The 13,665-nt window shown below is 35.4% G+C and overlaps 1 protein-coding gene across 1 annotated transcript; it reads left to right on the forward strand.

The window, feature by feature from the left end:
* The first annotated feature begins 4,991 nt into the window (after window positions 1–4,991).
* cipca (CLOCK-interacting pacemaker a) lies at window positions 4,992–10,696 on the forward strand. Its single transcript, XM_051646854.1, has 4 exons — window positions 4,992–5,125; window positions 5,886–5,973; window positions 6,276–6,445; window positions 8,107–10,696. The coding sequence occupies exons 2-4, from the start codon at window positions 5,928–5,930 to the stop codon at window positions 8,980–8,982; spliced, it is 1,092 nt and encodes a 363-aa protein (XP_051502814.1). The 5' UTR covers window positions 4,992–5,125; window positions 5,886–5,927; the 3' UTR covers window positions 8,983–10,696.
* The last annotated feature ends 2,969 nt before the right edge of the window (window positions 10,697–13,665 follow it).

Raw genomic sequence — 13,665 nt, forward strand, 5'->3', positions numbered from 1 at the left:
TCTCTCAACTACATTAATGTTTAATAGGTGGACCGTTATGTTATTTGTTTGCACTGAACTTCATTATAAGTATTAACATTCATATTCTATTAATATTATGATAATAGGCTATAGGTTATATATATATATATATATATATATATATATATATATATTATAAGATTAATTTTAATGGTAATTTTATTTTACTGTCATGTGAACTGAATGTATTTCCTTTATTTTTAATACCATTTTATGTACCCAGTTGGGGTTTCTAAAAACTTAGAATCATATCACCTTTAATTTCCCACAGTTGCTGATGTTGTCATTGCATTAATAGACCCTCTTTCAATTGTAGGATCTCCCACAGTTGTCATCATTTTCCATTGATTTAATGTAATGTTTTTTAGTAGGCCACACATGATTATTCATGTGCATTATAAGATGAAGATCTGCTGTAACAGAGGTGTTCTTTTCACATTTGTGGCATTAAAACTTGTCATGTTGTGTTGTCATGTACAGTAGGATCCATTTGCCTCCACCAACTTGTACGGAATTAAATTATGTTGTTTAAATTGAAGATCATGTGTCCGACTATACATTATAGATGTTCATGATCTCAGCATTAGGGAAAAGTAACTTGTCTCTTCCCTGTTAATAGGAAGCTGTAAAAGGTCCCTATTGAAAGGCAGAACAAAAATGTAATTTAGAGATGGACCATGTACAGTTTCTGATGGAGTAGATGAGGCTGAGCATCAGAAAGATACATCTTTTCATTGAATCACCTGACCACCAGCTAAATGAGGGCACTGTGGGTGACTCTAAATGACAGCATGTCTCATTTATATTTTCAGATAAGAGTACAATGAACAAGTCTGGAAATGTGTGCATTTATATGTACAGTAGCCTACATGAATTAAAGTGATAAGAAATAAAATCTCTAACCTCTATATCTGTGGTCTGTAAAATTATCACATATTATCTAGTTAGTGAAGAAGAATAACAAGCGATTAATTGCTCAAGCTTTTAATTGGCAGACATTACCTACATATTGATACCATGGAATGTCATTTTATAAATAACATTAATATTCATTGACTGAAGGAACTGTAAATAGAATGTGGGTGCTATAATAATTTTATTCTATGAAATTTATAGAATAAAAATTATTTATTAGAAGGGCTAAATATAAATACATAAAGCCCTGTCTTTACAGTGAAGAGTGTGGGGGACTTTCCAATGTGTTCTGCGTTAAAAAATATTACAGTATTAAAACCTTCTCATTAAAAGTTAAAGCACAATGTACACAGTTTGTTCACTTTTGAATGCAAATCTGTGGTGTGAGACTGGAAATGCCGGAGTAAAGAAGATTTGTGAAGTAAAGATTGCAGTTTATCGTAATATTGCTTTAAAAGTATAATACTGTGTGTAATCTGAACATTCTCGCCCACTGTGCAGCTATTAAAAGAGCACGCATGCCTCTGAAACATACTAACATCTACCTGAAATAAACTAACTCAGGAACATAACCTACTCCGGAGCAGAGAGTAAGTTGCTATGGCTACTGAAATACCCTGAAAGTTCCTTCATTTTTTGGAACAGAAAGCTGAGGTTATCTGCATATTCTGAGTAAATTTATCCCGGGTAAGTCATTTAACCTGCTTTCTGGAATACCCCTCTGTTGGTGCAACTGAGAATGTTGAATGTGGATAGATGCCATTGTAAACAAATATTTGCAAGTGTATTACAACGATGTAAAAATGTAACATTTGGGACAGAGATAAAGTCCTACTCCTAATTACTGATGTAGCACTTGTTTAAGACCTACTGTTAAAAGTGTAATAATTTAGTAAGTGTAATACTTAAAATAATATTTATTCAAAATAAGCAGTAATGCCACTGGAAAAAAGTAATGGTAAAATTATTTATAAGTGAACACTTTGCATGCTAAGTCAGTCCAAAGGCTTCTTCAGCATCTTTGAATCCAACATACAGTCCATAGGAGGAGGGGTATCTCTCACCAACGGATCTGACCACACAGGAGAAAAGAAATTTCCTGTTCTGTCTTCAAGTTTTTTTAAGCATCCATTCCCATTCCAAAACTACCACTAATCCACAATGACTGTAAAATGTAAAACAAATGCGAGAAGACACACCACATTAGCCTTAATATTTTACTCTCAAAACATGCATACTCTACTGATTAGGGTGCTACCTGGTACCTCTGGCTTTAGATGATTCTTCCAGTCAACATGAGGTAAATGATACATTGGGACCTATTTTATAAGCGCAGTTTATAAGTCAGTGGGCATGACCATGAAATGTTGGTATTTTCGTGCAAGCATGCGCTATGTCTAGGCGCAAGTATGTTTGGCGAAATCGCCCGCGCAACGCGCAAATGGTTTGGATTAAGAGCAATTTAATTCTGAGGTTCTTCTCTAGGATTTCTGTGTCCTATTATAGTCCATACCCTGTCAAGCACATGATATAAACAAAGAAGCACATTCATAAGAAGTTGGTAGTGTAAATAGACTGTATGCAATGAATTAAACGAAACGAAAATATAATCAAAATAATCAAGTTGTACAAAAATCATACCTAATCCAAACATTTTAGTCTCTCCTTCCACCGGCCCCTCTTGCAGTTACATAAAAATCAATCTCAACAACAGATGGAAAATTACTAGTAGGCTACAAATTATAAATAATTGTAAATATACAATAATAATACATAATAAATATAATAATAAATGTAATTGAACAAATAAACCATGACCTCTAGAAGGTTTACTACAAATCTCAAGTGATTACCCCTGAAAAATTGCAATTGTCAGGGACATAATTTGATGTTCTGCACTTTTAGAATTTGGACATTAACTTTATTACCACTTGCTGGTGTAATCTCCAAACTGCAAATGCAGGAACTGAGTTTAAACTTTGCAGTGATTTAAGAGATGATATTGAAACATCTTAGCGCAACGACCTAGTTCTCAGGAAAATAGCAAATTGCATTTTGCAGCACTTCATTTACAAATAATACACCCACAGTTTGCGCTCATACATCCATAATAGCACAAATACTCCCACCCACGCTTTGCGCACTCACGAAAATAGAGCCCATTATCTCCAAAACACAGTGGCTTAGTAGAGGCGAAAATTCTGGATCCTCGCTTAGGCAGCAGGGTACAAGTGTAGTCTTATCGACTGAAACATTTAGACTTTCCAGTGGTAGCATGAGAATATTCTAGTCATTGCTGAATTTCTGCACTTTCGCTTCAGCTAGGGTTCAAATAAATAAGGCTGGGCAAAAAAAAATAAAATGAAATAAAAGAAATCATCAGACATCATTTAGAATTGTGTTGTCTGAGCCTATCCAGGCTGTTTCAGTCCAAAGGTGGAGAAATCAAATCAAATCACTTTGTCACACAGCCATATACACAAGTGCAATGGTGTGTGAAATTCTTGGAAAACACCCTGGCCAGGTGGCCAGTTAAAGGAATAGTTCACCCAAAAATTTAAATTCTTTCATTTACTCACCCTCATGCCATACCAAATGTGAATGACTTTCTTTCTTCTATGAAACAAAAATTAAGATTTTTCAAAGAATATCTCAGCTCTGTAGGTCCATACAATGTAAGTCAACAGAGTCCAAAACTTTGAAGATCCTAAAATTACATAAAGTGAGCATTAACATAATCCTACAACTCTAGTGCTTAAATACATGTCTTCAGAAGTGATATGATAGGTGTGGGTGAGAAACAGATGAATATTTAGGTCCTTTTTTTCCCTATACATTTTCCTCCCTGCCCAGTAGGTGGCGAAATACTCAGAGAATGTGAAACGCCAGAAACAAAAGATGAACTCTAGGAGCGCTTAAATATTGATCGGATGCTATGAGTCCTATGGATTACTTTTGTGCTGACTTTGTGCTTTTTGGATCTTCTAAGTTTTGGACACTGTTGACTTGCATTGTATGGACCTGCAGAGATGAGATATTTTTCTAAAAGTCTTTGTGTTCAGCAGAAGAAAGAAATTCATACACATCTGGGATGACACGAGGGTGAGTAAATCATGAGAGAATTTTCATTTTTGGGTGAACTATTTCTTTAATACTTCTGAAGCAGTAAAATAACTTTAGTGATGAAAACCCCATTGTGACACCACAAAGACTGCATTATGACATCATACAGACAAAATCTGACATAATTAAGACCTCATTATGACATCAAAGAGGCATTATGAAATCATAGATCCACTATTATGACATTGAGGCCCCATTATAACATCATAGAGGCTAAATAGAACCTGTTTTATCTCGATAATCCCCTGTGATTGCACGTTTCTTCTGCGGAATAAATTCATGACTGACTACGAATACGCAATTCTACAATGCCAGTGGTAAATGAGAACTTTTGCTCTTATTGTGTGTGTGTGTGTTCATCTACGCCCCTATACGCAGACATAAACTGAAACTACTGCACCTCTAGTGCACCTTTAACCCAGTGTGTGACCTTAAGCAGTGTTGTAGTGTGAAAGCCCTATAAGGCATATTATTCTTGTTTGTGGTTTGCTTTGTACTACATACTTACTACAAGTACTTCATAAAATGTGTATCATTAACTTAGCATTTAATAACTCTTTTGTAATTTAATGTATTTAACAATTCTTACATTTTGCACGAAATATCATTGACGTTTAAAGTGCGTGGGAAAATCCAAATAGTTATTATTATTGCTTCCTGGCTTTCATTGTTTGTTTGCGGTGCATTTTTCTGCACATGGAAAAATAATGGATGGACAGGATTAAGGTTGCGGCGCGTGTTGGACTTTCTCTTGTCACAGTGCAGATTTCACACATGTTGGAGTCACGTTTGCAGTCGCAAGGGTTCAGCTTCACACCAATCAGAACGCGATATAAAACAAATGGGCGGATCTTGCATCGTTAAAGAGATGACGGTTAGGCGGTTCCCGTGGTAACAGCCATTCAAGTAAGCCGTAAAGGCGGAGCTTCGCTTGTAAACTCACGTTGCACTCTCTAGGCAATTCTCTTTCCACAACAACAGAAATAAAAGGTTTGTTTTCCCAAGTAAAGCGTCATTCCACACACGGACCTTAACGACAAGCGGAACCTAAGCAGAAGTGTGTTTGGTAAGTCAAGAAAAATACGCGTTTTGTTCTGTAGTGTGTGTTTACGGAGGAGTCTCGTGTCTGGCATCGTATATCAGATGCTCCAGTATACATTCAGTTCTATATTCGTATGGAAAAACTGTACTATTAGACAGTAAAAAGCCTGATACTGTTTAGGGCAATTTAAAAAAAAAGTTTAAAATGTATTTTGCCTTAAACCATAACTAACAATACTTGTACTTACCGTGAGGCGTTTTGATGCGACAGTGTGTCCTGCATATGATGCATTCAGGGATTTATGTACTATCACATAGACGGCATTTAGTGTAATTTATTCTTTTATTCTTGATTATATATAAATCCCAGGAGATCAGCAGTTACAGAAATAATCAAACCAGCCCGTCTGGCACCAACTTTTCTGCCATTCTACTGAAATCAAATTTTTTCGCCCATTCTGATGGTTGATGTGAACATTAACTGAAGCTCCTGACCCGTATCTGCATGATTTTTGCATTGCACTGCTGCCACACGATTGGGTGATTAGATAATCGCATGAATAAGTAGTTGTACAGGTGTTTCTAATAAAGTGCACCAAATAAGTGTGTGTGTGTGTGTGTGTGTGTGTGTGTGTGTGTGTGTGTGTATATATATATATATATATATATATATATATATACATACATACATACATATACATATATATATATATATATATATATATATATATATATATATTTAAAATGTGTATCTCATGTTATCATTATTATATCTCATCACACAGATGGACTTCACATCACTCTGAACTCGAACAAACAGATCCACCATGGGTAACAAACGGAAAGCATCCAATGAGTTTGACAAAGATTCAGGTTTGCCGCTCACCTTATTTCCCAGCATCGTTTGTTCTGTTTTATATTGTGGATTTCTCAGGTTAAATACTAAATGCCAATTTATTTTACAGCCTTGGCCTTTTCTGTTTATGTATGAGTTTAAGCTAAATATGGTACTCCTACATGTCTTTCACAAATGCATTGATATAATTCAAACTAATGCACCCATTGCTGAATATATTTCTGAAACATAGACCATAATTAAATTGTTAAATAGTCATATAATTGCTGCGTTTGCCCTAAAGAGTATATTATCATAGCCTTAATCTTTCATGCTGTAGATGCCAGTTCAGGATATTTCAGTGCGTTGGACCAGAAGGACTTTGAAGACCTGGGACCGACCAGTCCTGCCACCCACAGCATGCAGACAGCTCCACGGGTGCCTTTCATTCCTGGCTCACATCCAGGCGTCTCTTCCATGATTGTAATGAACAGACTTGTCCTCAAGCAGGTATTGAACAGCAGGCTCATCCTGTCTGTTTGTTTTCACTCAGCAACCATGGTTGCATTCCTTGTAATGTTTTAGTTCATGAAACAAATCTGTATCTGTTTCAAAGTTAAAGGTATACATGGTAATTATAGCTCTGTAGTGCAATTCTTTGGTTGAATACTGAGCCATTGCTGCAAAGAATCTATGGTACGCTATTTCATTATGTATGTCAATAAACAGCATGCCAAAGATAAGATCTGTGTAATTGGTCAATGAATGCTATGTTTTATGCTCATTGAATTGCTCAAGAAATTATATATTCTTGCCAGCCTGCTGCAGTAGGCAAGAGCACACAGAAATTTATAATTTTGTACATTAACATCTATAAATAAAAGCAGCTATTATGAATAAGTTCTTTTGGAGCTCAGTCAGTCATCAATTAAAACAAGTTTTCATTCCCTTCCAGTAATGCGTTTGTTTAAAAGCAGGTGATCAGTCTATTTTAGTTAAAGGAATATTCCGGGTTCAATACAAGTTAAGCTCAAGTGACACCATTAGTAGCATAACCTTGATTACCACAGAAAATATTTTCGACTCTTCCTTCATTGATTTAAAAATCATGGTTCTGTAAGGCACTTACAAGGGAAGTGAATTGGTCCAGTCTGTAAACAATAAAATACACACTGTTTCAAAAGCATAGCCACAGTATCGATGTTGATATGACTGTATTGTGATCAAATCTCTGTTCTACATAATTTTAGTGTGATACAATTGCTTGGAGGATTTACGGCCTTGTTGTCATGGCAACAAAGTTGTAATATTGGAAATAACTTTACACTGATAAGGTTAGTAAGTGATTTTATCACACTAAAATCATGTTAGCATATATAATGTTTACATCTTGTGGTTATACTTTTGAAACTGTGTATTTTAGTGTTTATGGACTCCATTCACTTTTCCATTGTAACCACAATTTTTATATATATATAAAATGCAGGATGAGTTAAAAATATTTTCAATATTATGACAATTGCTATTGATTGCACTTAAAGCTGAAGTATGCAACTTTTTTGGCATTAAAATACTTTCTCCTTTCACAGATTAATATGCAGACAACTATAAGTAAGTGGTTCATAGGTTAATTTTCTTGAAAACTGTAAACATTGTCTCTATGGTGCTATGAATATTTCCACTATTTTTGTTCGATCATGGAAGATGATCAGTGTTGTGATTTGGGAGCGGGACTATCTGTTTGTTCGATCAGGGAAGATGACCAATGGCGTGAGTTGGAGTCAGAACTATGTTTGTTCGATTAATAGCAGACAGGGGGTGTTTTCAGAAAGCAGTTTTGAAAAGACTGTTTATTTTTGCAATTCCGTTTGGTGGCGCAGAAATTACATACTTCAGCTTTAACTTGTACTGAACCCGGAACATTCCTTTTAAGGTAAATGCCATTTTGAGGATACTATTTTTTTTTTACAGATTAACAGCTGCAAGCTACACTTCAGTACACCTAATTCATTAATTGATGCAAGTTTGTGGCTAGTTGTGGCTAATTAAATGTATTTATTCAGAATGTGAGCATTCCTTGGTTCAGCCTTTATTAAACTAGTCATTATTATGGAAGAGAGCTAAAGCATGTGTCGTTTTGCCAAACTGCTCATTTGTAATTCTTCTTCTAGCCCAACTCCGTGGCTCCTGCATTGAAACCGTGGAGCTTAAACCCTTCACTAGATGTGGTTCCTCAATCTCATCTGCTTTTCCTCCAGCCAGTCATATCCACTGGTGACTGCACCTCCCAAAGCTCTGACAAGCAGAAACATTCTAGAAGGCATGTTCCCATGCAAAGCACCTTTCCAAAAATTGCCCCACACTCTGCACAAGGGTCTGCAGTTGACCTTAGTCCTAGTGCCTTCATTAAGAAACCAAACCACGGCCACAGTGGAAGACATCAACGGCACAGTCATGGTGGTAAAACTTTGCAGAGTTCCTCTTTGAAAAACAATGAGACTTTTGAGGGTTATGGTGTCAGCCCCAGTGCTGTCTCTTGGGGAGAAGTCAGTCAAACTGTCCCAGAAGTAGATGCGGAAAACTCCTCATCCAGGCTTTCTGATTCTCAGGAGCCTCATACCACTACTTCACCATTCTCACTTTGCTCTGACTCATTCCTCACTTCAGTCCCTCAAAAGTGTCCCAAAGCAACAGTCACCCAGAGTAGTGATGTGGAGAGCAGCCCAGAGTTCCTCTCTCTGAGCTCCAGCAAACGCAAGCGCTTCTGCAACACGTACAATATTTTGAATCGGTCAGGGTTACTGGGCATCACACTGCGTACCAAGGAGCTTATTCGACAAAACAAACGTTCCCAGGCCCAACTTCAGAGCCTGCAAGATCAGACTGACCTCTTTTTGGAGGCCATATGTAGTGGAGACCCCAAAGTCTGGACCCGATTGCAGATTACCCTCCAGAACACTGGAGACTGCGAGCAGATAATGGATTCATTGGTGGACTCTGTAAGAGATGTAGGAGCAGACGTCACATCTGTTGGTTGTATGGTGTAGTAGTAGGTTTAAATGCTGTATTGTCTTGGACTGCTTTAAGTCTATTCCGCTTTAATTTATAAAGTAATTTTTTCAAATTGGTTGCTTAACAGATTTAGTCATGAAGCATTTAGAATACAACTTGAACAGTTTCTTACTCTCCTGAATCTTGTTTATAGTAGTTGTTACTTCATGTGTCTTCATTTTGAGATATATTAAATCCTAAAGATGTCATGGGCTTTATTTTTATTTCAGATTTATTTTACAGACTTGGCCAGTGTTTAAGTTATAATTTATATGGTCAGAGTTGCTAACGCAACAACAGTGAAAGTGACAAAGAAAATACATTCTGCACAGTTGGGTGGTCACTAAACTTTTCAAATACACACAGCTGATATTATAAACTTATTCTATGAGCCTAAAGTTTGAACAAACTGGCCAATGAAACAGGCCATATCTAATAAATGCCTTTGACAATTCACAAAGATCTGTGTATGTTTGCACGTGTTTGTATGCTTTAACCTTAATTGGTAACACTTTGCAAAAGGTTGTGTTTGTTAACATTAGTAAATGCATTAGGCATCATGAACTAATAATGAACAGTAATCATTTACAACATTTATTAAAAATGGTTGATGCTAATTTGTAAAAATACAACTGTTTAACACTTCATGTAAATTTATAATGCATGAACTAATGGTAACATATACAACTTCTAATTTTAAAAAGGTATATGTTGAAATTAACATTAACCTACTTATAATAAGTGCTTAAAAAGCATTGTTCATGTTAACTAACATAGTTAACTAATGTTATCAAAAACAGCCTTATTGTAAAGGGTTACCCCTTAATATTAAAAGGATTATACATACGTGCACAATGTTCATCAAATGCTCTGTAATTCATTTGAAATTGAGAATTTGATATAGTGCATATTTGAAACTTGTTAGAATTTGATTGTACTAAACATTATTTGTATGTAATGGCAAGCCAAGTTATATTGTAACTGTTCTCAAATGAATCTCCATCTAAATGTTCTAGTTACTGGTATTAACTTTTACTAAGACCAGTGGACTTAGAGTAAGAGTACATTAACTTTTGTGTGTCAAGGGCATATTTGAAGCATCACTTGTGTGGTTATTATTTGTCCTGCCTTGTATCATGTAATGGTAGTTTAACATTTTTAACAACTCAGATTGTGAGTTGTCTAAACAAATAGGTAAATGCACAGGTTTAAATTTTTACTAGCATGATTATTTCTGCAGCAATATGTTACACTGCATGCATATGGACTGATCATTATGTTCGGGAAAGCAGATTACTAAAAAAGTCTTGATGACAGAGGTCAGGTAGGCAATGTAATAGTGGGGTGAAAAATGCAATGTGATGGCTCTGCTGTACACTTGTGCATTGTTCTGTGAATTTTACATTGTTTTCTGGTACTTTTTGAGTTTTATACTGAGGGCCAAAGGTCCAGGGTGGCCCACAACAAATTGGAAACTATTATTTTACTAGAAAAGGGACCCAGAGCAATATATAGTCAGGGGGCCCAGAATGCCTTGCTACGGCCCTGATAATGAAATGTGTTTGAATTTGCTTAACACAAATATAAACACTGTATTGATCTATCAGAACACAATGAAATGGAATGACAGATTGTTGCTGTAGAAATCTATGCAATATCGTTATCATTAGGATTGTACTGAAGTGCAGTATTCTATAGGTGTCATTTGACTTTTTATGTGCCTTCAAAAATAAAGGCATTTGAAATATATTTTTGTCACATGTGTGATATAAAAATTTGGCAACGACCTAAAATTAGAAATAATTCACTGAAAACTATGCTCATTACAAACAAATATACAGGTATCTTCATTATGCCATATTTTTCTTGCCACTAAATACACAGGCAGTACAAATGTATCAATTCTAAGCAGTATTAACTAACTACACAAATAACTTTGTCTTTATTATTGTGGTAAAAAATAATAATTATTATTATTATACAGTATCCTCTGAAACAGTGGTGATAATTTAATGAAAATGAAATGGGTATAGGGGGAAAAACAAAGCGCAGTTTGTGAACAACTAAATAAACCAAGCATAGACACACAATCCGATCAAGAAGTACATGAAGAGTTTGGATGTTTTGAAAAGATATGATTCTCCTTTCAAAGGATGTTGAGGGCCAGGTTTCAAAACATCACATGGTTGAGAGGGAAGCAATCGTAAGTGCGCACTTACAGTAATTGAAAGGTTGACATGAAATCCAATCGCGGATTGCAGTTTTATTAAAGGGAACTATTACAAAACAGCAGTGTGACCCTCCATTATTATTAATTATTCAGTACGTTTCTTGATGGGTCATATCAAATAGTGATCATTGCTTCAACTGTTTTGCAAATCACCCCGACTTTTTGCTAATCTATAGTGATATAGCAACAAACTAAAACTGCTTTCTGCAGGCCTTAATAACATGAACGTGAGATATTTGACATACATTTAAGGGACACAAAAGGGTCATGCAATCACGTCTTATAAAATAATACATTCAAATATGTTAAAAACATATGCCACAATAATCGGCGTTCCTAAATCCATTATAGGAGGGCTTCTGCTCCCCTATAAAAATGTGTTTGGAAGGATGCGTCCTCCGGAGGTCGCATTTGTCGGCCGCATACGTCATCGATGCTGTCTCGTTTCATTTTTTTTTTTCACATTTTTTTTTATTTTATTTTTTTTAATTTGTCATTGACAATAGATAAAAAATAAGAAAAAGAAAGACAAATGCGACCTCCAAAGAGACACAGCCTTTGTAATCAGCACGTTAGTGTTTTCAACAGCTGCAGCCGCAACGCTGCACTGGTTTATGGCAAGCCAAGAGGGTCAGAATTCACGTGTTTTGTATCGCCGTATTACGCTTTGAAAGTAACACCAGACTGCCTGTGGCGTTTACTTAACGCGTGACTGCGTACGGCGTTTATGTAACGCCTAACGCCGTTTACTTAACGCTTCATGGCGTTTACCATGTTACGTTTATGTAACGCCTAATGCCGTTTTCTAAACGCCGTGAGGCGTTACATTTACATTCCATATTTTAGCGCCTCACGTAACTTAATTAACACATTAATTTGCTCATATACATAACTCCTCCTCTATCGCGTTTTAGGTATCTTTGGCAAGTCGGAGAATTCAAATCATTAACGGCAACAATTTATTTTGTTTCACAGTGCAAACGCACATTAAATGACCCGTCTTTTGTTGACAGATAATCCAGGACCTGATGTATTTCTGTCATCACTTAATAGGTAAGGATTTTGTCTCCACTGTCCAAAACTTTATTCAACTACTCACATAGAATTTGACTCAGGGTTTGAGTTCAGGTTTAACAGCTAGGTGACGAACTACGTTGCAAGCTAACTAAAGTAGTAAATTCTTTCAAAACGAGAAAAAAACAATCTTAGTGATTCCAAACTCCTGAAAAGTTGTGTGTTGCAAGTAGTGGAAAAGCATTTATGTACTCATTCTCACATATTTACATTTTCAGAATGGAAACCATGCATAGGAGTCTGGAGTGGGCAAGGGGGAGGTTTATAAATGCTCAGGCTGCAGATTAAATAATCCATGGGATAACAGAGTTTATTCAGGTGGTTCAGAATTTAGACAGGAGAACACATAATGGAAAATGACATCACACTGAAATGAAACTCATTCAAAGATTAAAAAAAAAAAAAAAAAAAAAAAACACTGTTCAGATGCACTTCGGATTGCATCATTTATATGTATAAATGTTTTCCAACTGAAAGGACTAAATATTAAATTTTACAAATGACAATAAAATGCAAAGTAATCTCTTCAGTAATCAAAATACTTTTTGAATGTAACTGTATTCTAATTACCAATGATTTAAATTGTAACTGTAGTGGAATACAGTTACTTATACTTTTGTATTTTAAATACGTAATACCATTACATATATTCCGTTACTCCCCAACCCTGGATACCCTTTTTGTATACCTTGATGGTAATGCACAGCAGTTCACAAAATTATATGCTTTGTTGTCATTTGCAGGGAAAATGCTTATTATTTTTAAACACTGATAAAGTCTCTTAGTAGAAACGCTGATTTTAATAAAGTGTCTTTAGACTTCTTTCCATCATGAACATTTCTGTGCTTTATCAATATTTTAATGACCCAAAAACAAATAAAAGATCACCTAGTGGCGTAAAAAAATGGTGATCTGAACGAATCAGTCAACAAATATGAACTAATATTTTGTATAATATATATATATATATATATATATACACAGTTGCAATCGAAATTATTCAACCCCCCCACCCCCAAGACATTAAGGATTTACAAAGGTAAGCTTTTCTGATGACCCAGAATATCAGTTGAATGACACATTCTAAGTCAAAGTGTGAATATATAACCTAATATTTATAAATAGCAGGATTTTTTTTTAAAAATCCAACCATGTCATAATTATTCAACCCCTATTGCATGTAGCTGTTTCTTAAATATGTAAGGCTACACAAGTAATTGTTTTAAAACAAAATTAAGTCATCAATCTGCAATGGGACTTATTTAAGTTTTAAAATTTAAGTTTAGCGTTGTAAGCAAAAATGTATTTCTATGTAAAAAATGCAATGAAAAATAAGCTGTCTCAAAAACTAATAGAGGAGATTATTTCATTACAC

Source organism: Myxocyprinus asiaticus, chromosome 20 (genome assembly GCF_019703515.2).
Source record: "Myxocyprinus asiaticus isolate MX2 ecotype Aquarium Trade chromosome 20, UBuf_Myxa_2, whole genome shotgun sequence".
In the NCBI taxonomy this organism is placed as follows: domain Eukaryota; kingdom Metazoa; phylum Chordata; class Actinopteri; order Cypriniformes; family Catostomidae; genus Myxocyprinus; species Myxocyprinus asiaticus.

What these genes read in the sequence shown, in the direction of transcription:
- cipca (XM_051646854.1), top strand. Translation starts at nt 5,928, where the DNA reads ATGGGTAACAAACGGAAAGCATCCAATGAGTTTGACAAAGATTCAG. An exon ending in TGAGTTTGACAAAGATTCAG is followed by an intron (nt 5,974 to 6,275) that starts GTTTGCCGCTCA and finishes TTCATGCTGTAG; the next exon opens with ATGCCAGTTCAGGATATTTC. An exon ending in ACAGACTTGTCCTCAAGCAG is followed by an intron (nt 6,446 to 8,106) that starts GTATTGAACAGC and finishes TTCTTCTTCTAG; the next exon opens with CCCAACTCCGTGGCTCCTGC.